This window comes from Sturnira hondurensis, unplaced genomic scaffold (genome assembly GCF_014824575.4).
Source record: "Sturnira hondurensis isolate 20B ecotype Veracruz unplaced genomic scaffold, ASM1482457v3 Scaffold0005329, whole genome shotgun sequence".
Taxonomy (NCBI): Eukaryota; Metazoa; Chordata; class Mammalia; order Chiroptera; family Phyllostomidae; genus Sturnira; species Sturnira hondurensis.
This window is the reverse complement of record NW_028077960.1, coordinates 811,839-838,301: the sequence shown is the minus strand read 5'-3', so window position 1 is coordinate 838,301 and position 26,463 is coordinate 811,839. Positions and strand designations below refer to the sequence as shown.

At 38.7% G+C, this 26,463-nt stretch overlaps 1 protein-coding gene and 1 non-coding gene across 3 annotated transcripts in view; one reads left to right on the top strand and one right to left on the bottom strand.

Annotated features, from left to right (window-relative positions):
- The window catches only part of PEAK1 (pseudopodium enriched atypical kinase 1), a 206,666-nt gene that overhangs the window by 106,112 nt on the left and 74,091 nt on the right, over positions 1–26,463 (top strand). For both annotated transcript variants that reach the window (XM_037046965.1, XM_037046964.1), the window contains exon 2: positions 1,963–5,211. In XM_037046965.1, coding sequence (XP_036902860.1) covers positions 2,078–5,211 — 3,134 coding nt within the window. In that variant the 5' untranslated portion in view covers positions 1,963–2,077. The remainder of the gene's footprint in view (positions 1–1,962; positions 5,212–26,463) is intronic.
- Positions 23,420–23,526, bottom strand: LOC118987848 (U6 spliceosomal RNA). The gene has a single exon (XR_005066652.1). It is a non-coding gene; the product is annotated as a U6 spliceosomal RNA (small nuclear RNA).

Genomic DNA, 26,463 nt, shown 5'->3' with positions numbered 1-26,463 from the left:
TATAGCTTCTAGAATATTGGAAGAGTAAATAAATGCTTTTAAACAAACACTTGAGAAATAAATTTTAGCCTTATTGAAAAAAGCAGTTTAATGATCTTCAGCTAATAATGAACTTAAATTTGGACTGAGTTGTTGGGCTCTCTGTATGGAATTCTTTGATCTTTAGGTCTGTACTTCTTCCATTGAGGCAGAGTTTTTTTATGAGTATTGTTTATAGGGGACTTAGTTTTTTATAAGTATTGTTTGTAAGGGACTTAGTTTAGCATATATTTGCTAAAGAAAATATTTTTTCCTTTCTTATAAATGTGCTGAAACTTAACAAAAAAAGGCTTATTTTCTGGCCAAAACAAGGATTCTGTTACTGCCGTACAGAAGTGAAGTTAAACTTTTCAATTATTAAAATAGTTCTTACATGTACATACCTACTGCTGACTTTATTATAATATCCAAAGTAGAAGTGTAAGACTAGTGATGTCCTGTGGGAAGGTCTGCAGCTATGTGCCTAAGACAAGAGAAGAGAGCCATAAGATTTCTTTTTTTTTTTTTAATTTCCTTTAAACCCAGCACTTTAATCAGCCAGTGTTTATTCAGCACCTTATGCTAGATATATACAGGTGAATAAAGTATGGTGCAGGACTTAAAGAAGGTTAGAAACTTCTTTAAGTGAGGGAAAAGTTAAAAATGAAAATGCTCATAAATGGAGGTATGTCTAAGTGACTTTGATAGTACCAAGAAAAAATAAGTAGCCCAGTGGGATTTAGAGTATAAATGATAAGACTACTTAATTTTCAAAACATAAGGTTAGAAGGAAGACAAAGACCATAGCATGAAAACTTAAGGGACTTACATTCCATCCTGTAACTAGAAATTTCAATACCTCAGTGCACAGAGAATTACCTGGAGAACTTATTTTAAACATCAGATCCCCAGACTCATTTCTCAGAGATTGAGTAGGTATATCTAGAATGGTTTCCCACATGATTCTTACTTGGCTAGCAACCTTTTAGTTTGCAGAGTGAGGTTTGGTAGCCAGTGCAGTAAAATTGAGCCACACAATAGTTAGGCTAGAGATGATCATATTAGCATTTTACAGCTAAATCTGATGATGGTATAGGACCTTGGAATCATCAGAGAATCTTATTAAAATACAGATTCTGACCCAGTAAGTCGAAAATACTACCTTTCTAACAAGCTCCCCATTGAGGTTGATACTACTTGACTGGGGGGTCACACTTCAAATAACAAGGGTAGAGAGGTTGGATTAGAATGGGATGAGGCTGCAGGCATGAAGATCAGTTAACAGACTGTTGCAGACATCTAGGGAAATTAATTACAGTGTTTGGTAATGGCAAAAATGAGTTCTACTGAAATATAATAGATAAAATTGTCAAGACTAATTTAGGACATGGTGTTAGAATTGAGGAGAGAGGTGTCAAGAATGGTCTGAAGATCAATAAAAATAAAGAAAAAAGCTTTAAAAAAGAATGGTCTGAAGGTTGAAGGTTAGCTGTCTAAGTGGATGACATTAATTGAGTTAAGGTAAAAGAGGAAGAAGGTGGCCTAGGAGTTAAGAGAAAGGCTGGTTAGAGTAGAATAGGTTTTCGGAGTTGAAAAAAGGGATAGCCAGATTAGTTTTGAGTGCGATGAGTTTGAGGAGTCTCTGAGATATCCACAATGTAAAGAAAGGGTAGGTAGAGGAAGAGGAGCCTGCAATAGACCAAGAACTCTCAGGCAGTTTCAAAGGCATTCCCAGGAGAGGAAGTTCACAGTATCATTTTCATAGAGATATCAAACAAAAGATTAGGTATGGTTCAACAAAAGTGGGTAAAATAACTTTCCAGTTAGTTTTTCTCTCAATCTTGTAATTTAAGGAACAGAGCCAATTTTTTTATGTCTTTCATCATGAAAAGCTTCGTAGTGCCTTTTCCATTCAGATTTTCTTCTTTTTTCCCTTTCCCACAGATTGATGATACTTAACGAGAGCTGCTATGATACATAGGAGAGGTGAACACTACCAGATGAAAGTTTTGCCATGCACTGAAAGGAAAGCATTGTCTGTGAAGTTCTATCTTCTAAAATGTCTGCTTGTAATACCTTTACTGAACACGTTTGGAAACCTGGTGAATGCAAGAACTGTTTTAAACCTAAAAGCTTGCACCAGCTGCCTCCAGAGCCGGAGAAGACACCCATTACCCACAGCAATGTGAAAACTAATGCCAATCACAGTAACAATCACCGAATCAGGAACACCGGAAATTTCCGGCCTCCTGTGGCTAAAAAACCCACTATAGCTGTGAAGCCCACTATGATGGTGGCAGATGGGCAAAGTGTATGTAGTGAGCTTAGCATTCACGGACACTGTGAGAACAAACCTCTCATCGTAGGGAGGAACCCAAACAGGACAGCTTTGAATAAGAAACCACTCAATAATAATAATGAAAATGATATTGAAGGAATTAGCCATATTTCTAAACCTTGTGGCAATAATGATAATGCGAAGAAGATGTCAAATAACAATAATGGGCTAACCGAAGTGTTGAAGGAGATAGCAGGCTTGGATACTACATCTCTGATAAGAGGAAATGAAACCAACTCCAGAGAAATATTCTTAGGAAGAATAAATGATTGCTATAAACGGTCATTGGAAAGAAAGCTTCCACCAAGTTGCATGATTGGTGGGATAAAGGATACTCAGGGCAAGCACGTTATTCTGAGTGGGAGCACAGAAGTGATCAGTAATGAAGGGGGCCGGTTCTGTTACCCAGAGTTTTCTAGTGGTGAGGACAGTGAGGAAGATGTACTTTTTAGTAACATGGAGGAGGAGCGTGAGAGCTGGGATGAAAGTGATGAAGAGCTGTTGGCTATGGAGATTCGCATGAGGGGACAACCTCGCTTTGCTAACTTTAGGGCAAATACTTTGTCTCCTGTTCAGTTCTGTGTGGACAGAAAGTGGAATACTGTTCCTCTGCGAAATAAGTCTCTGCAGAGAATCTGTGCTGTAGACTATGATGACAGTTATGATGAAATCCTGAGTGGCTATGAAGAGAATTCTGTAGTCTGTGGACCAGTATACACTCAGAGTATGGTGTCATCTGACTCCACATCACCAGATTCTTCTTTAACAGAAGAATCACATTCTGAAACAGCCAGTAGTTTATCCCAGAAGACTTGTAATGGGGGAATATCTCCTGCTAACCCAGGAGGTTCTAAGGATGTGAAGGAACGTGAGCCCAATTATGAAAGTCTCTCTGGTAACAGTGAGGGGAAGGATTCATCACAAGCATCAAAAACCTCAGTAAAAATCCCAGAGACTCACAAAGCAGTCCTTGCTCTCAGATTAGAAGAGAAGGATGGCAAGATTGCTGTACAAACTGAGAAGCAAGGAAGTAAAGCCTCTACAGATAATGCTGGGCAAGCAGTAATCATAAACCTCATTCCTGTACAAGAACAAGCAAAGCCCTACCGTGTTGTGAATCTTGAACAGCCATTATGTAAGCCATATACTGTTGTGGATGTGTCAGCAGCCATGGCCAGTGAACACCTTGAGGGCCCTCTTAACAACCCCAAGACAAAAAGCTCATCTTCTGCTCCAAACTCTCCAGTGACACCGCCTATATCTACATCAGGTCAAATAAGTGCCTGTTTCCAAAAGTCCAGTACAATTCAATACCAAGAAGTATGGACTTCCAGTACCAGTCCAAGACAAAAGGTACCTAAGGTGGGATTAATTAGTGGTAGAATAGGACCAAATGTCCCTCCAAGGAAAAACTGTCACAAATCAGCACCAACTTCACCCATAGCTACGAATGTTTCCTCCAAAACCATCCCTGTTAAGTCACCTAATTTGTCTGAAATAAAATTTAATAGTTATAACAATGCTGGTATGCCACCTTTTCCAATTATCATTCATGACGAACCAACTTATGCTCGGAGTTCCAAAAATGCTATTAAAGTTCCCATTGTAATCAATCCAAATGCATATGACAATCTAGCCATTTATAAAAGTTTTCTTGGAACAAATGGAGAACTTCCAGTGAAGGAAAAAACCACAAGTATGATAAGCCATACTTACGAAGAAATAGAAACTACAGGCAAAGTGTCTGAAGACACCACCAGCAACCCCACTGATTGTCCCCAAGCTAAAGGGTTTTCAAATAGTACAGAGTGTAAAAGGGGCTCAGTGGCTCAGAAGGTCCAGGAGTTTAACAGCTGTCTCAACAGAGGTCAGTCTTCACCACAGAGGAGCTTTAGTTCCAACAACAGCTCCCCAACAAAGGTCCAGAGAACCACTCAAGAACATATTGCTAGAACAGAAGGCACTCAGGGGTCTCAGATGGTAGGCAGTGGCAGCAACAACAGGGAGAAAGCAAGTACAGTGCTCTCTCAGATTGTGGCTTCTATTCAACCTCCACAGTCTTCTCCAGAAATGCCCCCATCAGGCCATAAAGCTTGCAGTGTAGAAAAGCTTTATGCAGTTCCTCCAGATGTTGATGCTCCTAAAAGTACACCAGTCCGGCCCAAATCTCTTTCTACATCTCAGCCCAGTGGTGAACACGAAGCACCTCAGAACACGGAAACTCTTACCACTGAAGTACAGAAAGATCCACTGGCAAAGCCAGTCACCTCCTCCTCCTCTTTCAGATTAGTAACTAATCCCCAAAGTGAGCCACCACCTCCTTTTCCCCCACCACGCTCTACTTCTTCCCCTTACCATGCAGGTAACCTTTTGCATAAGCATTTCACCAACTGGACCAAGTCAACCAGCCCTACCAGGTCAACAGAAGCTGAATCAGTTTTGCACTCTGAAGGTAGCAGGCGGGCAGCTGATGCAAAACCTAAACGCTGGATATCATTTAAAAGCTTCTTCCGCCGTCGGAAAACAGATGAGGAGGATGACAAAGAGAAAGAACGAGAGAAAGGGAAACTGGTGGGCCTGGATGGCACAGTCATCCACATGCTGCCCCCTCCTCCAGTTCAACGCCATCAGTGGTTCACAGAGGCAAAAGGAGAGTCCAGTGAGAAACCAGCCATCGTCTTCATGTACAGGTGTGACCCTGTTGAAGGCCAGCTCAGTGTGGATCAAAATAAGGCCAGAGCAGACCAGTCCGCAGGCATGGAGAAAGGTGGAATACAGGATGGGTTTCTGCATAATTCCCAGGAAAAGAAAATGAGTCATTCTTCTCCATCACAGATTCCTAAAAAAATTCTCAGGTATGTGAAATAGACTGGCAGAATGTGGGAACTTTTTTTTTAAATTTAATCTTCATTGTATTTTTTTCCATTACCATTTAGTGTTCTTATAGCCCCCTTTCCCCAGCAATCACCACACTGTTGTCCATGTCCATGAGTCCTTTTTCCTTTTTTATCAATCCCTCTACCCCCTAAAACTCCCCCTGCCACCAGCTGCTATCTGTTCTCCATGTATGAATCTGTCCCCATTTTCCTTGTTAGATGAGTTTGTTCATTAGATTCCACATATGAGTGAAATCATATGGTATTTATCATTCTCTGACTGGCTTATGTCACTTAGTATAATGTTTTCCAGGTTCATTCACACTGTCACAAAAGGTAAAATTTTCTTTCTTTGATGGCCAAGTAGTATTCCATTGTGTAAATGTCCCATGGTTGTTTTATCCATGTATCTACTGATGGACACCTGGGGTGCTCCCGTATCTTGGCGATTGTAGTAATACTACAGTGAACACAGGGATGCTTATGTTCTTTTGAATTAGTGTTTTGGGTTCCTTCAGATATATTCCCAGAAGAGGGATCGCTGCGTCAAAAGGCAGATCCATTTTTAATTTTTTTGAGGTATCTCCATGCTGCTTTCCACAGTGGCTGCATCAATCTGCATTCCCACCAACAGTGAAAAAGGGATCCTCTTTCTAGCCAACACTTGTTGTTTGTTGATTTATTAACAATAGCCATTTTGACGGGTATGGAATGGTATCTAATTGTGGTTTTAACTTGCATTTCTCAGATGATTAGTGATGCTGAGCATCTTTTCATATGCCTATTAGCCATCTGTATGTCCTCTTTGGAGAAGTGTCTATTCAGGTCCTTTGCCCATTTTTTAATTGAGTTGTTTGCCTTTTTGGTGTTGAGTTTTGTAAGTACTTTATAAATTTTGGACATTAACCCCTTATCAGATTCATCAATAAGTATGTTCTCCCATTCTGTGGGTTGCCTTTTTATTTTGTTGATGATGTCCTTTGCTGTGCAAAGACTTTTTGTTTGATGTAGTTCCATTTGCTTATTTTTTCTTTTGTTTCCCTCACCTGGGGAGATATATCTAACAAAAGATTGCTATGAGCAGTGTCTGAGATTTTGCTGCCTATATTTTCTTCTATGATTTTTATGGTTTCAGGTCTAACATTTAAGTCTTTAATCCATTTTCAATTTATTCCTGTGTGTGATATAAGAAGGTGGTCTAGTTTCATTTTTCTGCACATATCTGTACAATTTTTGCCAATACCATTTATTGAATAAACTATCTTTACCCCATTGTGTGTACTTGCTTCCACCATTGAATATTAATCAACTATAAAGAGTTTATTTCTGGGCTGTCCATTGATCTATGCATGTTTTAATGCCAATGCCATGCTGCTTTGATTATTGTGGCTTTATAGTATCATTTAATATTAGGTAACTTGATTTCTCCAACTCTGTTTTTTCTCAAAATTGTTGTTGATATGTGGGATCTTTTGTGGTTCCATATAAATTATTGAAATATTTGTTCTAGTCCTGTGAAATACATCATTGGAATCTTCACAGGAATTGCATTAAATCTATAGATTGTTTTGGGTAGCCTGGACATGTTAATGATGTTAATTCTTCCTATACATGAACATAGTATGTTCTTCCATTATTTGTATCCTCTTCATTTTCTTTCTTCAGTACCATAATTTTCTGAGAACAGATCTCTTACCTCCTTAGTTAGCTTTATTCCTAGGAATTTTATTGTTTTTTGAAGCAATTCTGAATGGGATTGTGGTCTTAATTTCCCTTTCTCTTAGTTTGTTATTGGCATGTGAAAATGCAATTAATTTCTGAGTATTAATTTTTTATCCTACTTTGCTGAATTTATCTATCAGTTCTAGTAGTTTCTTGGTGGAATCTTTGGTTTTCTCTCTCTATAATATTGTGGTCTGCAAATAATGACAGTTTTACTTCTTCCTTTCCTATTGGATGCCTTTTATTTCTCGTTCTTGTCTGATTGCTGTGGCTAGGACTTCCAGTACTATGTTGAATAAAAGAGATGAAATCGGACATCCCTGTCTTGTTCCTGATATTAAGGAGAATGCTTGTAGTTTTTGCCCATTGAGCATGATGCTGGCAGTTGGTTTGTCATATATGGCCTTTGTTATGTTTCAGTACGTTCTCTCTATTCCCACTTTGCTGAGAGTTTGTATCATAAATGGGTGCTGGATTTTATCAAATGCTTTTTCTGTTGATAAGATCTGTGGTTTCTATCCTTCATTTTGTTTATGTGGTGAATTACGTTTATTGATTTGCAAATGTGTTAACCTTGCATTCCTGAAATAAACCCCACTTGTTTATGGTGTATGATCTTTTTGATGCATTGATTGATGTATTTGGTTTGCTGATATTTTGTTGAGGATTTTTGCATCTATGTTCATCAGTGATATTGTCCTATAATTTTCTTTCTTTGTAGTGTCTATATCTGGTTTTGGAATTAAGATAATGCTGGCCTTGTAAAGTGGTTTAGGAACCTTCCCTCCTCTTGAATTTTATGAAATAGTTTGAGAGAGGTGTAAGTTATTCCCAGAATATATGGTAAAATTCACCTTGAAGCCATCTGGTTCAGGAATTTTTTTGTTGGTTTTTTTTTATTACTGCTATAATTTCACAAGGTGTAATCTATCTTTTCAGGTTCTCCCATTCTTCCTGATTTAGTTTTGGGAGATTGTATGTTTCTAGGAATTTATCCTTTTCATCCGGGTTTTCCAGTTCATTGGCATATAGTTATTCATAATATTTTGTTACAATTCTTTGTATTTCTTTGTTGTCAGTTGTTATTTCTCCTCTTTCATTTCTGATTTATTTATTTGGGTCCTTTCTCTTTTTCTTGATGAGTCTAGTTAAAGGTTTGTCAGTCTTATTTATCTTTTCAAAGAATCAGCTCTTGGATTCATTGATCTTTTGTACAGCTTTTTTAAAACTATTTCATTTATTTCTGCTATGATCTTTATTATTTTCTTCCTACTACTCACTTTGGTCTTTGTTTCTTGTTCTTTTTCAAGTTCCTTTAAGTGCAAAGTTAGATTGTTTATTTGAGCTTTTTCTTTTCTTTTTTTATTTTTTGAGATGGGTCTGTAATGCTATGAAAATCCCTCTTAGTATTATTTTCCTAGTGTCCCACAGATTTTGGATTGTTGTGTCCTCATTTTCATTTGTTTAAGGTATCTAGATTTATTCCTTGATCTCTTTGTTGTCTCATTCATTGTTTAGTAACATGTTATTTAACTTTCATATCTTTGCTTGTTTTTCAGTGTCCTTATGACTGATTTCTGATTTTCATAGCATTGTGGGGAAAATAAGATGCTTGATATGATTTCAGTCTTAAATGTCCTGAGACTTGTTTTGTATCTTAACATGTGGTCTACCGTAGAAAACATTCCATGTGCATTTGAAATGTATGTTTATTCTGCTCTGTTGTGTTGAAATGCTCTGAAGATATAAATTAAATCCATTTGATGTTGCATGTCATTAAAGGCCACTGTCTCCTTGTTGATTTTCTGCCTGGAAAGTCTATCCATTGAAGTCAGTGGGGCATTAAAATCCCTGACTTTGACTGTATTTCTGTTGATTTCTCTCTTTATGTCCATCAAAATTTGCATGACATATTTAGATACTTCTGTATTGGGTGCATAAATGTTTACTAGGATTATACCCTCTAGTTGGATTGTTCCCTTTATCGTTATATAGTGTCCTCTGTCTCTTATTATAACCTTGGTTATAAAGTCTGTTTTGTCTGATGTAAGTACTGCTACCACACCTTTTTTTTTCTTTTCCTTTTGCATGAAATATATTTTTCCATCCCTTTACTTTTAGCCTGTGTGTATCTTTTGATTTGTGATGGGTCTCTTGGAGGCAACGTATGTATGGATCTTGTTTTCTTATACATTCAGCTACCATCTGTCTTTCAGTCTGAGCATTTATACTTAAGATGATTATTGATAGATATGTATATAGTGCCATTTTATGGTTAGAGTGTTTTCCTCTGTTTTTCTTTTCTTTTTTTTGTTTTATTATTCTTGAAGCAAGCCCTTTAATATTTGTTGCAGTACACGTTTGATGTAAACAAATGCCTTTAGCATTTTCTTATCTGGGAAGCACCTTATTTCTTCTTACATTTTAAATGATAGCCTGGCTGGGTAAACTAGCCTTGGTTAGGTCCTTGCTTTTTATCACCTTGAATATTTCCCGCCACTCTCTTCTGGCCTGAAATGTTTCTGTTGAGTAATCAGATGACAGTATAATTGGTGCTCCCTTGTAGGTAACTACCTGATGTTCTCTTGTCGCTTTTAGGATTCTCTGCTCCTCTTTAAGCCTTGTCGTTTTAATTATGATGTGTCTCGGCGTAGGCCTCCTTGGGTCCAATTTGTTTGGGATTCTCTGAACTTCCTGTACTTGTGTGTCTTTCCTTCACCAGATTAGGGAAGTTTCCATCATTATTTCTTCAAATAGGTTCTTGATCCCTTGCTCACTCTCTTCTTCTGGTATTGCCATGATGCGGATGTTGTTATACTTCATGTTGTCCCAAATGTTTCTTAAGCTCTCCTCATTTAAAAAAAATTGTTTTCTTTTTGCTTCTCTGCTTGGGTGTTTTTTTCTACTGTGTCTTCCAAATCCCTGATTCAGTCCTCTGCTTCATGTAACCGCTCTTTATTCATTCAGGTATATTATTTATTTCAGATATTATATTCTTTTATTTCTGACTGGTCCTTTTTCATGGTTTCCGTGTCTTTTTTCATGCTGTTGAGTATCCTTATAATAATTACTCTCAACTCTCTATCTGATAAATTGCTTGCCTCCATTTCAGCTAGTTCTTCTTCTGGAGAATTCTCTTGGTCTTTCCTTTAGGGTCTGTTTCTTGTCTTACCTTTTTGGCTCTTTCTTTTTGTTTTCCACCTTAGTTGTTAAACTAATCAAGCCATAATGAGCAGCCCAGGTTAAGCTGCTCATTATGATGGTACAAAGTAATTCCTGTGGACGGAGGTATTACTTCCCCTCAGGCTGATGCCACTTGGAAGCGAGTGCTCTGGCTTCTGCAGTGGAGGGAATGACTCAGCACAGAGATCCTGGCAGCTGTTCTTTTAGTGCTCTCCCCAGAGCCACCAGTCCCCGACTCTCCTCAAGTATCTCTAATCCATTCTGCCCTCCCTCTGCTGGAGCCCAGGGTAAGTGGCTGCAAACAAAATTTTGTGTGTTGGCCCTTAAGAGCCTCTTTGCATCTCTAGCCATCTTTCCCTAGCAGGCAGAACCCCTGCTGCTTTTCACAGCTGGTTGTTATCTGGGTTCCTTTCTATCTTTAGTGCTATAGGCTTGGGAGCCAAGCTTGGGGTTTAGACCCCAAACTTCTCAGGGGGAATCCCCCCACCACCCACTGTTGAAATATGTACTACCACCCCCGCCCCAACTTCAGGTGCTAACACAAGCTCAAACAAAATTTTTATGTTTTCACTTGTAATCATTAAAATAGACATTTACATTTAAGAAGTTTAAGTTTTTTCTTTCTCATTTATATTTTATGCAAACTTGTTGAACTACTAATAAAAACAAGAAACTGGTATCCCATGTTTCTAGTAAATGGGATGATTTCCTTATATCCCCTGTCCTTTTTATTCTTAATCAAAGCTGTGACCTGAGTATTCCATTCATTTGATTCTGAGTCTTCCTCCTGCTTGACCTAGAGTAAACCTTCTCAACCAGGCTTGGTCTTCTCTCTGGCAAAGACAGTAAACTAATGATAGGGGCAGATTCTCTCACCAGGTTTTCATTAGAAAAATACAAAGAAAACTGGAGTTAATGCCATCGTCACTTTTTCTAGCAAAATGCTAGGAAGTTTTATATATATTCTTTACTAAAATAAGCTTTTTATATATCACCAAATACTTGTCAAACTGCTAGCAAATTCCTGTGGTTTTTTTAAATCCATGTAATAACAAAGCAAGTAAAATAGTGCTTATAAATCTATTCCCGGGAAGAATAGTCTTGGCATTGGTGGTTGAAAGTGGGTGATAGAGTGTTGTACTCCAGTAGTAATAAAATGCACATATTGCAGGTTAGGGTTTTCCTTAGAAAAGAAGAGAATTTAACAGCACATGGATGGTGTTACCTTTGAAAGAATGGCAGATAGTTCTTGCAGATCAGTAAATGGATTTGCTTCTTATTAAGTATATCGGTGGTATATTATTTATGTGCATCCTGGAAGGCAGAGCCAGGGAATGATTTGGCCTTTCTCTGTGCAATTTCTCTTTGGCTGCATGCCATTGTGTATGGGCTTGAGGGTGGTCCAGACCCTTGGCATGGCAGACCCCTTGCTATATGGCAGCTTGTATTTTCACAGATTTTATTGTAAATGGGCCATATCTTCCAAAATTGATCAGTTCTTTATAGGTAACATCTATGAGTCCAGATGATACATTTGGTTTACCCGTTTGGTTATTCAGTTTAATCTAGCATCACAATAACTGGAGGGCTGGTAAAACACAAATCGCTGGGCCCCACTCCCACAGACTCTGATTCAGTAGGTCTGAGGTGGGTCCTTATACTTTCTAACAAGTTCCCAAGAGATCCTGGTGCTGCTGGTCCTGCGGCTGCACTTTTCAAACCACTGATCTCACCACCATTGTAAAGATTATGTGCTATGGTCTAAATAAAGCAGTTTTTAGGTATTAGGCTTTTCTTAGAAGCATATTGGAGTTACTACATTTAATAATGTCCCAGACTAAGTAGAAAAGGTGTTACAAAAAATTATTTTTGGCTTTTTAAAAAGTTTAAAACATGATTACTCATGTTTTTATTGAGAATTATACACCATTTATCTTTACAGTAATCACCTCATTTACTTGAAGATACTATTGGTATTTACTTGAAACAACTTTGAGAGAAAAAACATTACTGTCAGATTTCACATGTGTGTTTCTGGCTTGATGGTAGTGTAACCATTATATCACCATGACATGCCTGGAAATACACTATTGGGAGAAATGAAAATACAAGTGTTTTATATAGTAAATGATTCTAAATCCAAACTATATATAAGGAATGAAAAGTACTATGCTGCAGGCCAGACCCTAGGCTCTGAAAGATGAGAGACTTTGGGCCTTTCATAATGGGATTAGAGTGTCACTAAGTTCATTTATTCAACTGTCTAGTCAGTGTAAATTGAATATTTAATAGTGCCAGAGGAATAAAGGGGGGAAAGATTTTCACACTGCTGGAATAATTGGATATGACTTCAGCTGTCTTGTCAGGTCCTTCTGCATACAGTGGCTATAGTGATACCTGTTATGTAGAGTTAATTAGAGGATAATGAGAAAATGTGCAAAAGACTTAACACAGAGTCTAGTTTATAAAGGGTGCTTGAAAGTGTTAGTAGCCCCTCTGCCTTCAATGGGATAAGTGCTTAACCAATGTATTCATGGAGTGGTACCGAAGCACAAAGATCAGGATGATGAAATCAGCTTAAAGGAGACTTCTCTGAAATTGAATGCAAATTAGATCTTAAAAGACAGCTAGAACTCTGCCAGCTGGTTGGAAGAGACATTGTAGGTGAAAAGAATAATGTGCAAAATCAGAGAGATACTTAATGGCAAACAGAAGCTGGACAGGTGACTGGAAAAGAATAATGAATAGACTGGTGGTACTACAAATGTGTTTCGTGCAAATAATGACCCTGCAAAATTCACCATTTGCATAATAATACTGAGACTCAAAAATAATAGTGGGTAAAACTACTTACATCTTAGCACAAATCAAATTCATGGCACCATATTGTACTAAAAGCTTTAAAAAAACCCCAAACATTGGTTTCACCTAAGAATGTCCTTGAGGAGGTTGTTTATTGTATTAAATCTCAACCCTTGAATATATGTCTGTTTAAATATTCTGTGTGATAAAATGGGAAGTACACATAGAGTACTTCTGCTGGATACCAAAGTATAATAGTTTTCTTAAGGAAAAACACTTGTGAAATAGTTTGTTTCAAAATCTGACTCACAAAGTCCCCTTTGCCGTGGACTACCTTGAAAGAATAAGTGGCAGGCCAACTGTGGTTATTCACACTTCGGTGTTTGGCTGATGTTTTCTATACCAAAAAAAGAGAAGAATGAATGAATATAGTGAGCCTGTTACATCAAGGGAAACAACTGACAGTATTTTTTTCTCAGTGATAAAATTAAAGCCGTCAGACAAAAGTAAGAATTTTTGAAAATTTCTATTTGCCACTATGAACTTGACATTGTCCTAATACCTAAGCATTTCTCTCTTTTTTTTTTGTCAATGTGAATGTCCAACCTGTAAAAAGTTTTATGAGTTTATTGGAGCCAAACTGATAACTATTGCTGGGAAGGAAAACTTCAACAGATTGAGAAAATGTTCCAGAAAATGGCAGTTTTGTGTCATTTTATACATTACAATCAAAAGAGAAGACTTAAGTGAGTTACATGAAATCTGTTGGGGATAGATTAGGGAGGCAGGAGAAAGCAAAGATGGGGAACCTGGCATTGGATAAAAAGTAAAATGCTAGGCACACACTTCTTTTACATAAGCAGGTACAGGATAGTTAACAGCCAACCATTAACACGGTAACAGTACAATGAGGGGGTTTGTGGTCTCCATGTAGTGAAGTGCCTGTAGTTTGAGGGGTCCAGGAAAAGAAAATTTGGCATTCCAAAGGAATGTTATCATAAATGTGAAAGGCAATAGACAGGCTCAATAAAGGTAAAGATTCACCTGCTTTTAGTTAGAAAGTTTCTAATTTCAGACCATCCTATGGTTACTTTAGGTCTCTTGAGTTTGACATGCTGTCATGTAGGCCTTCTCTGAGCTTGTCAGGTTTAGTATGTGGCCCCTTTTTTGTCTACATCAATAATTAACAATGTGTAAATGCATTCTGAAAAGAAAACCTTTAAGGATTTCCAAGACAGTAAGACAGACTATATGTGAAGAGTCTTGCACTATATGTTGAAATGTTGGGCTTTATCTTGTAGAAACAATTTACTAACAGAAACAGTCTCTAAGAGGGAAAGTGGTGTGAGGGTTTATATGTTTTTTGAAATAAAATCTTTTCTGGCAGTCGTATTAAAAATGGACTGGAACGTGGAAATAACTAGTGACAGGATACCACTCAATTAAGTAATGTATCCATTAGGCATCATTTCTATCTGGCTAATTTTGATCAAGAGAAATCAATTTAATAGTTAGTCTGGTGTGTGATTAGGTGGAAATTTTTTCACTAACATTTTTAGAAGCACTGCCTGCCGAACCTGCATATATTGAGTGAAATGCCAGCACTGGAATCAGACAAAGATTTGAATTCTAGTTGTACCACTAGAAGTTGTGTGACTTTTTGTTTAAATTTATTTTTCAACCACTCTTTACATTTAATTTAGTTTTAGGTATAAAGCATAGTGGCTAGACAATCATATACTTTACAAATTGATCCATCTTCTCATATTTCAGGTACCCATCAGGCACCATACATAGTTATGTAGAAAATACTGTTGATTATGTTGTTTATGTTGTAATTTATATCCTCATGACTATTTTGTAACTACCAATCTGTGCTTTTTAATGCCTTCACCTTTTCACCCAGCCCCCAACTTGAAACTGGGAAAGCTGACATTGACGCTTCCTGTCACTACCAGACCCAGTAAGCGAGACAGGGATTGAATCTTTATGGGCATTTTATACAGATGGCTGGGGATCTGAGAAGACATTGGGTTTGTACCCTAACAGACTGTCTTACATTTCCTTTCAAGCCAGCCTTTTTTATAAGGGGGCAAAAGAATAGGTAAGGGGTCTGGAATTCAAGGGAAAGAAGTGTGGGAAGGGACTTGGAATTCAAGAAAGAGGTTAATCAGATAAAAGCTGCAGTCCAGTAATTTCCCAACATCCTGTCATCCACTAACTGGTCGTTTTCTTTATCTGTGTCCCGGGTGGCAGATTGTCTCTCCTTGGAACACAATGGCTCGGATACCACCTTGATTGCATTTGGTCTCTTCTGGAGCACAAAAGTCAGTTGCTTGTGGTCTCCTGGAGTTAAGATGGGCCATATCTGCAGTTCTGAAACAGTAGCTTTTCATGTGCATTAATTACTAGGCTTATTAACTATTACCTTAAACTAAAATTTTCCAACTCTTGAGTCCCCAATCAAACCCACTCCACTCTGCCAACTATCAGTCTGTTTCCTATGTCTATGAGTCTGTTTCTGTTCTGTTTATTTTGTTCTTTAGGTTCCACATATAAGTGATATCATGTGGTATGTGTCTTTGACTGACTTATTTGACTTAGCATAATACCTCTAGGTCCATCCATGTTGTCACAAATGATAAGATTTTATTCTTTTTTATGGCTGAGTAATATTTCACTGTACATGTGATCGCTGCTTTTTTACCCACTCGTCTACTGATGGTCACTTGGGTTGCTTCCAGATATTGCCTATTGTAAATAACACTGCTGTGAACATAGGAGTGCATATATATTCTTTCAAATTAGTATTTTGAATTTCTTTAAATATATATCCTTAAGTGGAATTATTGTGTTATGAGGCAGTTGCAAATTTTAATTTTTTGAGGAACCTCTATACTGTTTTTCACAGTGGCTGCATCAATCTAAATTCCCACCAATAGTGCACGAGGGTTCACTTTTCTCCACAGCCTTGCAACACTTGTTTTTTGATTTATTGATGACAGCCACTGCAACTAATGTGAGATTACATCTCTTTGTGGTTTTAATTTGCATCTTTCTGATGATTAGTGATATTGTACATTTTTTCATATGTCTATTGATTGTTTGCCCTCTTTGGAGAAGTCTACTCAGGTCCTCTGGCCACTTTTAATTGGATTTTTTTAGCTTTTTATAATTTTTGGTATTAGCCCCTTCTTTTACAGGTATATTATTGGTGGATATTTTCTTCCGTTTAGGAGGTTGTCTTTTCTGTGTGTTGATGGTTTCCTTTACTGTGTAAAACTGTTTTGTTTGATGTAGTCTTGTTTGTTTATTTTTTCTTTAATTTCGCTTGCCCAAGGATATATATCAGAAAAAATATTCCTAAGAGAGTTGTCAAAGAGTTTACTGTCTGTGTTTTCTTCTAGTTTTATGGTTTCGGGTCTTACATGTAAGTCTTCAGTTTATTTTGAGTTTATTCTTGTATATGTTGTAAGAAGGTGCTATAGTTTCACTTTTTTCATGTTACCTAATTTTCTCAATTTATTTTGAGTTAATTCTTGTATATGGTATAAGAAGGTGGTATAGTTTCATTTTCTTGCATGTATCTGTCCAGTTTTCCCAACACCATTTATTGAATAGACAGACTGTTTACCCTGCTGTATCTTTTTGCCTTTTTGTAATAGATTAGTTGACCATGTAGGTGTCGATTTATTTCTGGGCTCTCTGTTCTGTCCCATTCATCTGTATGTCTGCTTTTATTTCAGTTTTATGGTGCTTTTAGTTTTTCTTGTCTTGGAAGCTCTTTGTTTCTCCTTTAATTTTAAATGATAGCCTTGCTGGGTAGAGCATTCTTGATTTGTAGGTTTTTGTTTTTCATCACTTTAAATATTTCATGCCACCCATTTTGGCCTGAAATATTGTTGAGATTTCAGCTGATAGTCTTGTAGGAGCTCACTTGTAAGTATTGGTTTTTTCTTGCCACTTTTAAGGTTCTATCTTTAACCTTCACCATTTTAATTATGATAACTCTTGGTGTGGGCCTCTTTAGGTTTATCTTGTTTGGGTATCTCTGTCCTTTTTGAAATTATGTGACTTTTTTCTTCACCGAGTTTGGGAAATTTTCAGTCATTATTTTTTTCTCCCCCTCTCTCTCTCTCCTTCTGGTTTTCCTATAATGCAGATGTTGTTAGACTTGATGTTGTTCAGAGATCCCTTAAATTGTTCTCATTCATTTATTCATTCATTCAGTTTTGCTGCTATGGTTGGGTATTTTTGCCACCTTGTTTTCCCAATAACTGATTCGATCTCCTTCGTGTAACCTGTCAATTCCTTCTAGTCTATTCATTTTAGATATTGTATTCTTTGTTTTTTTAATGCTCACCTGAGGATTAGTGTAGCCAGGCTGAGAGAGAAAGAGGGGTGGAGAGAGGTTGGGGGAGGGGTTGGGGGGAGAGAGAGAGAAACATAGTTATGAGAGAGAAGCATTGATGACTTGCCTCCAGTTGTCTCTTGTACACTCCTGACTGGGGATCAAACTCATAACCTAGGTATGTGTCTTGACCAGGAATTGAACTTGCAACATTTTAGTGTATAGGATGATATACCAACCAACTGAACCACCCAGCCAGGGTGTATTCACTATTTCTTACTGGTTCTTTTTTATAGTTTCTGTGTCCTCTTTTATGCTTACTGTCTCTTTCTTGAAGTTTTCACTGAATATATTCATTTTTTCCTAAGTTTCTTGAGTATCCATATAACCAGTGTTTTGAACTTTGTATCTGGTAGATTGCTTGTCTTTCTTTTCATTTAGTTCTTTTTCTGGAGATTTCTCCTGCTTTTTCATTTGGAGCATGTTTCTTTTGTTTGTTTGTTTTCTTAAAGATGATTTTTTTAAAAAATTTATTTATTTATTTTTAGACAGAGGGGATGGGAGGGAGAAAAAACATCAGTGTGTGGCTTGTGCATCCCCTACTGGGGACCAGGCCCACAACCCAGACATAGTGCTCTGACTGGGAATCAAACCTGCCACCCTTTGATTCATGAGGCCCATGCTCAATCCACTGAGCCACACCAGGGCAGGGCATGTTTCTTTGTTTCACCATTTTTGCTGCCTCTCTGTATTTTTTTTCTGTGTATTAGGTAGATATGCTATGGTTTTTAGTTTTGGTAGGATGGCCTTATGTAGCAGATCTTGTGTGTTCGCACAATCTTTCTTACCACCTGATCTGGGTGCTCCTTTCAGTAGGTTGTATGGAAGTTCTCCTGTTATAGTTGAATCTTGATTGTTAGCCTGTTGGCAGGTGTGTTTGATCCTCAGGCTGGCTACCTGTATTGACTCTGAGCACAGTGTATGAGCTACTGTGTGAGGGCTGACCCCACAAAGGGGAATTCACCCAATCTGCATCCAGTGCCTGCTGAGACCTTCCTTTGGGTGTGCCCCTGTGAAGCTAATGGGATTGTGATTTGATGTAGTCTAAAGCATTCCCAGGGTGTGTTGGTTCTGAGGTTTCATGGGAGGGACTCCAGGGCTGGTCAGTGTCAGGTGCCACCTGTGACCAGCCCTGGGCTTCAAAGTGATCCATGTTTGGTAGCTGCCTATCCTGGACCTATGTATGTGTGGAAGGGGTTAAGCTGTGTATCTAGGCAGGCTGCCACCAGTACTGGGCCTGGCACAGGTCAGCTAAAGGCCCAGAGTATCCCAAGATTTGCCACCACATGCCTCTTCTTTTTAGGCTCAGCCACTAAAAGACACTCAAATGGTAGTCTGGTTGTTTGAGGCAGGTTCTCAACGAGTCATCACATAGGGGGCAGGCAGTGTTTACCATGTGACTACAGATCCAAACTCAGCTCCAGTGCTAGATCTGAGGCCACTCAACAAAAGTCTCAGGGTACACCATGCCAGCTGCCAGCTTCCTGGGGCATGTGTACCTCTGAGGTTGGGCAGTGTCTCGGACTTGTCAGGATGGAGCCAGTAGATTTCATCAGCCTAAAACACATTAAGGTTTGGTTTTGTGGAGGGAGGTTCTGCACATAACGGTGGCAGCTGTTGGACATGTGGGAAGATGTCCCTTGCCTTAAAGCCTCTTTCTGTGTATGTATCCAAGACCCACTTGTTCCTAGCTAAACAAGAGGCTGTGACCTGTCATGCCCCTTTTGCTTTTCAATGTAACCAAAGGAATATGTAGCCTAGGGCAAGTCTGAGAGAGACTCATCCTACGATAAAATTCATAAAAATTTTTCTCATTAAAAAAAAAAGAAAAGCTTTGGGTACATCTCAGTCATCTCAGAATTGCAGTTAAAAACTTCCATTATACAAGCAAATAGCAGCAGCAGATGGCTAATCTTGAACGTACCAACCAAAAGTAACAAACCAATACCCCCCTCAAAACAATGAAAAAAGTGCCATCCCATTTCTCCCCTTGGTACTATTATCCTGGGATTTCATTTAGGACCTGAAGCCTCTGAGAAAATGAAAAAGGCAAAGCCACGAAGGGAAATTGCTTCAAAGCTAAATTTTGAAAGGCAAAGTAAAAGCTGTAAATAGAAGTTTGGGAACTGTTTAGGAAAAAATTAACAACTCTAGGACATTTTTTTCTTAGATGAGAACTCTCTGAAGTCCAGATCTCCTTTCTAGAGTCATCTTGAATTCTTTAGTCATGAGGCAATAAATACAAGTGAAATGAGTCAAGTGCCAGCCAGGGATTAAAAAAAACAAAAAACAAAGAGCCAATCAATTCTCTGCTGTTAGGGCAATAGGGACACATAAGAAAGGACTGCAAAACATCTGTGGTTCTGAAGAAATTACTAGTCAGTGGTTCTGTTTTTGTTTCTATCAAAAATCAGTGAAGTTTCAAGACTCTTAGAGTTATTAAAGGATGAAGAGAACATGACAGTGTTTTGAACAATGATAAAATGGTACCCAAATTTGGTGTTTAGACAGCTCATTTTTAAAAAAGACAATAGCTTAAAAGTCACAGAAAAAATGTGAACATAGAGAACAGAAACAATCTGGGACAATGATGCAGCCCAGATACAGCATGTTTAATATCTCTTCTGTGCAGAAAAGTAACCCCCTTCCGCCTTCTCATCCTTATGCTGGCAGCAGGATATGCACTAGAAAATTTAACCCTTAGAGTCAGTGAATAAAAGGATGAGCTTATACATCTTCATTGCTCTTTTTAAAATGGCTGCTTATGATTTAAAGGATGTCCTAATAGAAAGACAGGGTACAGGGCAAGAGGCTGTTCTACATTTTAGTCCATTAGTCTTTGGCAAAGCCCAGTTAAGGCCAAATTCACCTAGGATGCCCAGTGGCTGTGGGGGAATCTCCTCAAGGTCAAGTAAGCAAACCCAGATGAACATGGTAGATTAAAAAACAAACGAACCCTAGAAACCCTTGAAAGAAGAGCTTCATCTTGGGAAGGGAAGGGAGAAATGCTTGAAGGGATGAAGTGGAGGGGTGGAGGGTCAGCACTTGATCTCTGCTGCAGTGTGCTGGGGCTTAAGAGTTGAACTAGGGGTGCTGGAGAAAGCAAAGGCAGTGGTGGTCTTCTCGAGGACCGCTTCAACGCGGGCAGTAAAATTCTGTGAAGTGAGATGCCTCTTCCTGAGACCACTCATCCCTGTCTACTAGAACCTCAAAAAGGCCTCAGGATTTCAGCTTCCTGATGTGTTTGAGGTCATCTTTTTTGGTAAAAACTCTTTGGAATATTTTCCTGCCAAAATGAGCTTATGAGACACCTTCCCCGCAAGTTCTATGATCAATGCAATGTGATCTTCATCCTGAGTGTACTCTTCCCCTGAGTAAGGTTCAAACAAATAGTAACCTGTGGCCAGTTCAAAGGCCATGCATGCCGTGCCCCAGATGTCAGCAGGGGTACTACTATAGCCAGGTCTTATTAGAATTTCTAAGAAGCAATACTGCCATGTTTGAATATCTTCAGTGAAATGTTTATGCACCCAACATGCATTTTTTCCAAGATCAGCAGTCTTCACTTGGAGCTTCTCTGCATTTTTTGGATAAAGTAGATTCACAAAATTTCCAGCGGTGGATTTGTTGTCCAGTGTTCCATTATGTTCTCAGTCCTGTTCACTGAATGCCGGGTCTACATTCGATGAAGAGTGGCACACCATGGTGTCTGACATCTGAGGGGTTACAGGTGTACAAGGGTCTGTTTCTTGAGATGTGCTGCTGTCTCGTTTTAGGTCAGGAAACTAGTTTCCTGCTTCAAATTTTTGACATCACCGTCATTGGCATTATGTAGATCCTCCTTAAGCCTCAATATTTCTTTTTTAAAAATATATCTTATTGATTATAATATCACAGCTGTCCCACTTCCCATCCCTTACTCCCCTTTGCCATGCACATCCTATCCCACCCACATTCCCCCCTTTAGTTTATGTCCATGGGTCGCACATATAAGTTCTTTGGCTTCTACACCTCCTGTCCCATTCCCTCCCTCACCCTCCCTGCTGACAACCTTCCATGCGATCTCCACCTCTGTGACTCCCCTCCCGCTCCAGTCTTTCGCGCAGTTTGTTCCTGTTTTGGGTGTTTTTTTTTTATGTTCAGTTGTTGAGAGTTATGAGCCTATTGTCACCTTACTGTTCATATTCTTGATCTCCCTCTTTTTCTTAGATAAGCCCCTTTAATATTTCATATAATAAGTGCTTGGTGATGACGAACTCCTTTAACTCGACCTTATCTAAGAAGCATTTTATCTGCCCCTCCAGTCTAAATGATTGCTTTGCTGGATAGAGTAATCTTGGATGTAGGTCCTTGCCTTTCATGACTTCAAATACTTCTTTCCAGCCCCTTCTTGCCTGCAAGGCTTCTTTTGAGAAATCACCTGAGTCTTATGGTCACTCCTTTGTAGGTAAGTGTCTCCATTTCTCTTGCTGCTTTTAAGATTGTCTCCTTATCTTTAATCTTGAGTAAAGTAAATATGATGTGCCTTGGTGTAGACTTCCCTGGGTCCAACCACTTTGGGACTCTGGGCTTCCTAGACTTCCTGGAAGTGTATTTCCTTTGCAAGATTGGGGAAGTTCTTCATTATTTGTTCAAATAAATTTTTAACTTTTTGCTCTTCCTCTTCTTCTGGCACTTCTATGATTTGGATATTGGAACATTTAAAGTCCTGGAGGTTCCTAAGCCTCTCCTCATTTTTTTTGAATTCTTGTTTCTTCATTCTGTTCCAGTTGAATGTTTCTTTCTTCCTTCCTTCTGGTCCAAACCATTGATTTGAGCCCCGGTTTCCTTCCCGTCACTGTTGGTTCCCTGTACATTTTCTTTTATTTCACTTTTCATTGCCTTCACTTTTTCCTCTATTTTATGAGTATACTCAACCAATCTGTGAGCTTCCAGATTACTAGTATTGAACTGTGCATCTAATAGGTTGGCTTTCTTTTCATCACTTAGTTGTATTTTTTCTGGAACTTTGATCTGTTCTTCATTGCCCCCCCTTTTTTTTGTCTGGGTGCACCTGTTACGAAGTAAGGGGCAGAGCCTTAGGTGTTCAACAGGGTGAGACAACACACATATTGCTGCATTGTGGCTCTCTATGTGGCGGAGCAGTCTAAGAAGCAAAAGCTTATTCAGCTCTTGGCCAGCTTTTAGTCACTTCCTTCATTACCCACAAGCTAGTTGGGCCCTTCTGGTGCTGATTTCCAGGTGGTTGGGTTTGTGTACATTCTAGGACCCTGTGGGTCTCTCCAGTGAACTCTCCTGTGAGGCTAGGAGTTTCTCTTGCCACCTCAACCCCGAAGGTTTTTTCACTCAGGTTTTGAGGCCTTATTTCCCCACTTGGAACCTTGGGTTGCACGGTCTGTCTCTCTCCCCAGTTGTTCGTCCTGATTTATCTGCACGCAAATGTGGGACCACCCACTTCACCAGCCACCATCTTGCCCAGTCCTTTTAGCTCTTAGTTTAAATGTTACCCCCTCAGAAAATTCTTCACTATCTTAAGAAACTCTTCCCACCCTCAGTTAGTACCCATTACATCATCCTTTTTTATTTTAAATTTGTTCATATGTTTATTACTTCTTTTACTATTTCCTCTTCATATCACCCCTCCCTTCTGGATGCAGTTTCTTTTCCCTGAAGCATATACCGTTCAGTAGTCTCTAGTTGTCTGAGATGTGTCTTTTCAGTAAACTTTTGTGATGAACTCTTGATTGTTGACTAAAATCATACTTATTTCATAATTAGCAGACAATATCTTTTGCCAAGCATGTACGTATCCTTAAAAATGTGGTTAAAATTTTTTTTAGATACCATTTTCTGCTTTTCCTTCTCACCCCAACCCCCAAGCCTTCCCCACCTTCCTCCCATTTCCACCTCTCCCCACCCCCTATTGTTGTCCATGTGTCCTTTATAATTGTTCCTGCAAACCCTTCACTCCTTTCACCTGAAATTCTCTCTCCTCTAGCCACTGTCAGCCTGTTCTCAATTTCAGTGTTTTGGGTTATATTTTGCTTGTTTGTTTGTTTGTTTTGTTGAAAAAATATGGAACGCTTCACAAATTTCTGTGTCATCCTTGTGCAGGGGCCATGCTAATCTTCTCTGTAACATTCTGATTTTAGTATGTGTGCTGCCGAAGGGAGCACTGGTTAAAAATTTTTTAATCACTTAGGAAACTTAGTCAGTGACTAAGAAAATAACTAAAATGCTCCCAAAGCAACTTTTTTAATACTCCCAACCAAAGTTACAGATATCATTTACCCTCTGAATGGCCTCTTGAACTTTGGCTAGCCTTTCTAATTCTACCAGCTCTCAACATCATATTCTTCTGGTTCGCAGGCCCGCGCTCAATCCACTGAGCCACACCAGCCAGGCTCAACATCATATTCATAATTAGCCAAGACCCACCCCAGCATGTACTTTTGGATACAATGTCAGGACTCCCAGAAACATCTCAGGCATCCAGTTACGCTTCACACAGCTGGATTTGTGTCCAAAACTCAGCCAGTTTCTGTTTTGGACAGGCAAATTACATTTGGCACAATTTTGCTCCCTTAGGAATGCTGTTCATCTGTATAAGCTTTCCTTTACCTTTCCAAGAACTTTTGATATTCTTAGTCCTTAGAACTAAGGTGAATTCCTCAATAATCAAGGAGTCAATCCTCGGAGCCCTCAAATCTATTCCATGTGTGGCAAACTATGGCTTGCAGGCCAAGTCCAACCTGCCATATTGGAAAACAGCCACACCAATTCTTTTACATACTATCTGTGGCTTTTTCATTATATTAACAGAACTGAGTAGTTGCAACAGGTACCATATGCTTGTAAAGCCTAAAATATTTACTCTTTGTCCCTTAACAGAAGAAGTTTGCTGATCCCTTGACTAAGCCAATTTGTCTGTGATTGTCAGGCATGCTGTTGGCAGTCATTCTAACCAAACACTAGACAAATTTGCTACTCTCTAAAGTAACCAGTCTGTGCCCTTTTATATGCATTGTGTATACACATGTAGTTTGGAAAAAGAGTGTCCAAACACTTCCTAGACTATGATGAAATGTGATGTTCTTCTCTCTGGAAAGTTAGAAGCTTAAATACTTTAAATAATTTTCCAGTTATATCTTAATTTGCATTATTTCTACTAAGAGAACCCTATCAAAGTCATTTTTTCATGCTTAGGACAAAACTAATCTCTAAAGATCAAATTCCTATTTCTCATAAAGAAAAAATGGAGAAAGAAGCTGAAAGTTGCTGCTTGCTCTCCTGTTTACATGTTCTTTGCTATAAAGAAACTTCTGGACTATTACCATTATAAAGATCACATCTACATTTGCTGACATATTCCTAAAGTTTAGATAAGTTCATAAAGTCCTTACTATTGAACATTTTAATAACCCTGTCTTAGGGAATGTTTATAATTATCTCCTTATTAATCATAGAATGATACAGAATCACTTTGTTAATGTGTACTATGATGGGGTGATCTTCAGACAGCTTTATGTACTTTTCCCTTTTGAGAGGTGACAAAATTCCAGAGAAGTGAGCTGGCTTATTTTGAGTCTCATAGTGAATATATTCTCAAGTGAAGACTCAGACTGAGACTACTCCAACTTTTATTGGGTCAGTATTGTTTCCTTTGTCTGCCTAATGAATGCAGTTAAATACCAGTATCTTACTATGTAATTCTTACCACACTTTCACATTATCTCAGTTGTCCCAATATCCATGAGAGTGCATCTTTCTTTTTATAGGAAATAGAGGAATGGAGAGGCTCTTGGACATTCTCATTGCTACCCTGCAATCAGGTGGCAAAGCCAGACTCTGACTTCAGAGATATTTGGCCCTGCAGTGATTTTTGTTGCATTCTTGGTGGTGGTTGTTGAGTCTGTTGGTTTGTCTTTTATAAAGTCAGCCTGAGTACAAGCAGGCATGTGACCAGTAAGTGCCATAAAATGTGTTCTAATTCAGGGACCTGTCAGGCAGCCTTTAAATACTCAACATTGGCACAGTTGTTCATGCTTAAAAGCACTTTATGTGAATTTGCTAATTAACACATGCTTTTGTAAATATCACTACACCTATTTTACAGAAGAATAAAGGGAGTTAGGGACAGAGTAGCATTGGTGGAAGAACTTAAATTGAAATTGACTTTGTGATTTCTGGGCCTAGGCAATCAGCTTCAGCTTCAGTCAGTGATTAATTAACATAACTGGAGGAGAGTATTGATTATAGAGTCATCAGGTGCTATTTAAATGTTAATTCCAGGATAAGCAGTTTATCTTCTGGTGCCTCAGTAATGATGCTCTGTTAACAGTAGGCAGAAAGGCTTGCCTAAAAGAAATGAAATGTTGATAGTAACACAAACTGATCAGCTCCTCACCCCCCCCCCCCCACTCCTAGTTATCTGGGAGGAAAGTACAGTGATCCCTCACCTATGGAGGGAGTTACATTCCAGAGACCCCTGAGATAGGTGAAAATCTGCAAGTTATGATATTATATTTATTTTATTATTTATATATATTTTAAGGCTTTATAATCCCTTCCCACACTCCTATAAGCCTTTCTACACTCTTAAACATACGTAATTTTAACATCATATAAAATTTTATGTGGGTACTCACCAGTGAAATACAATGAGAATCCTGTGATAGAGCGAAAACTCTGAGATACAGAATTTTTTTAAAAAAACCCCGCAGTACAGTGAAGCCGCAATAAGTGAACCGAAATACAGCGAGGGACTACTGTAGTCTCAGTAATCAGGCATTGACCTTTCTGTGCTGCTGGTGTTGCAGGCGGACACAGGTAACCAGGGTCTCGGTGATCACAGACAAAGAATTGAACCAAACACACAAGAGAGTTTATAGCAGAAAGAGAGCAGATTTATTAAGTGATAGTACACTCCACAGAATATGAGAGCTGGCCAACTCCAAGCAGAGATTGACCTCAAAGGCTGGAGGGATTCTGTTTTTATAGGGTGGATCCTTCCTGGCTAGTTTTGCCAGACTTTTACTGTGCATGTACAAGTAGTTGTATTACTTTAAAGCTACTGCACATGTGGTCTCCCATGGTTTTCCTTGATTGGCCAC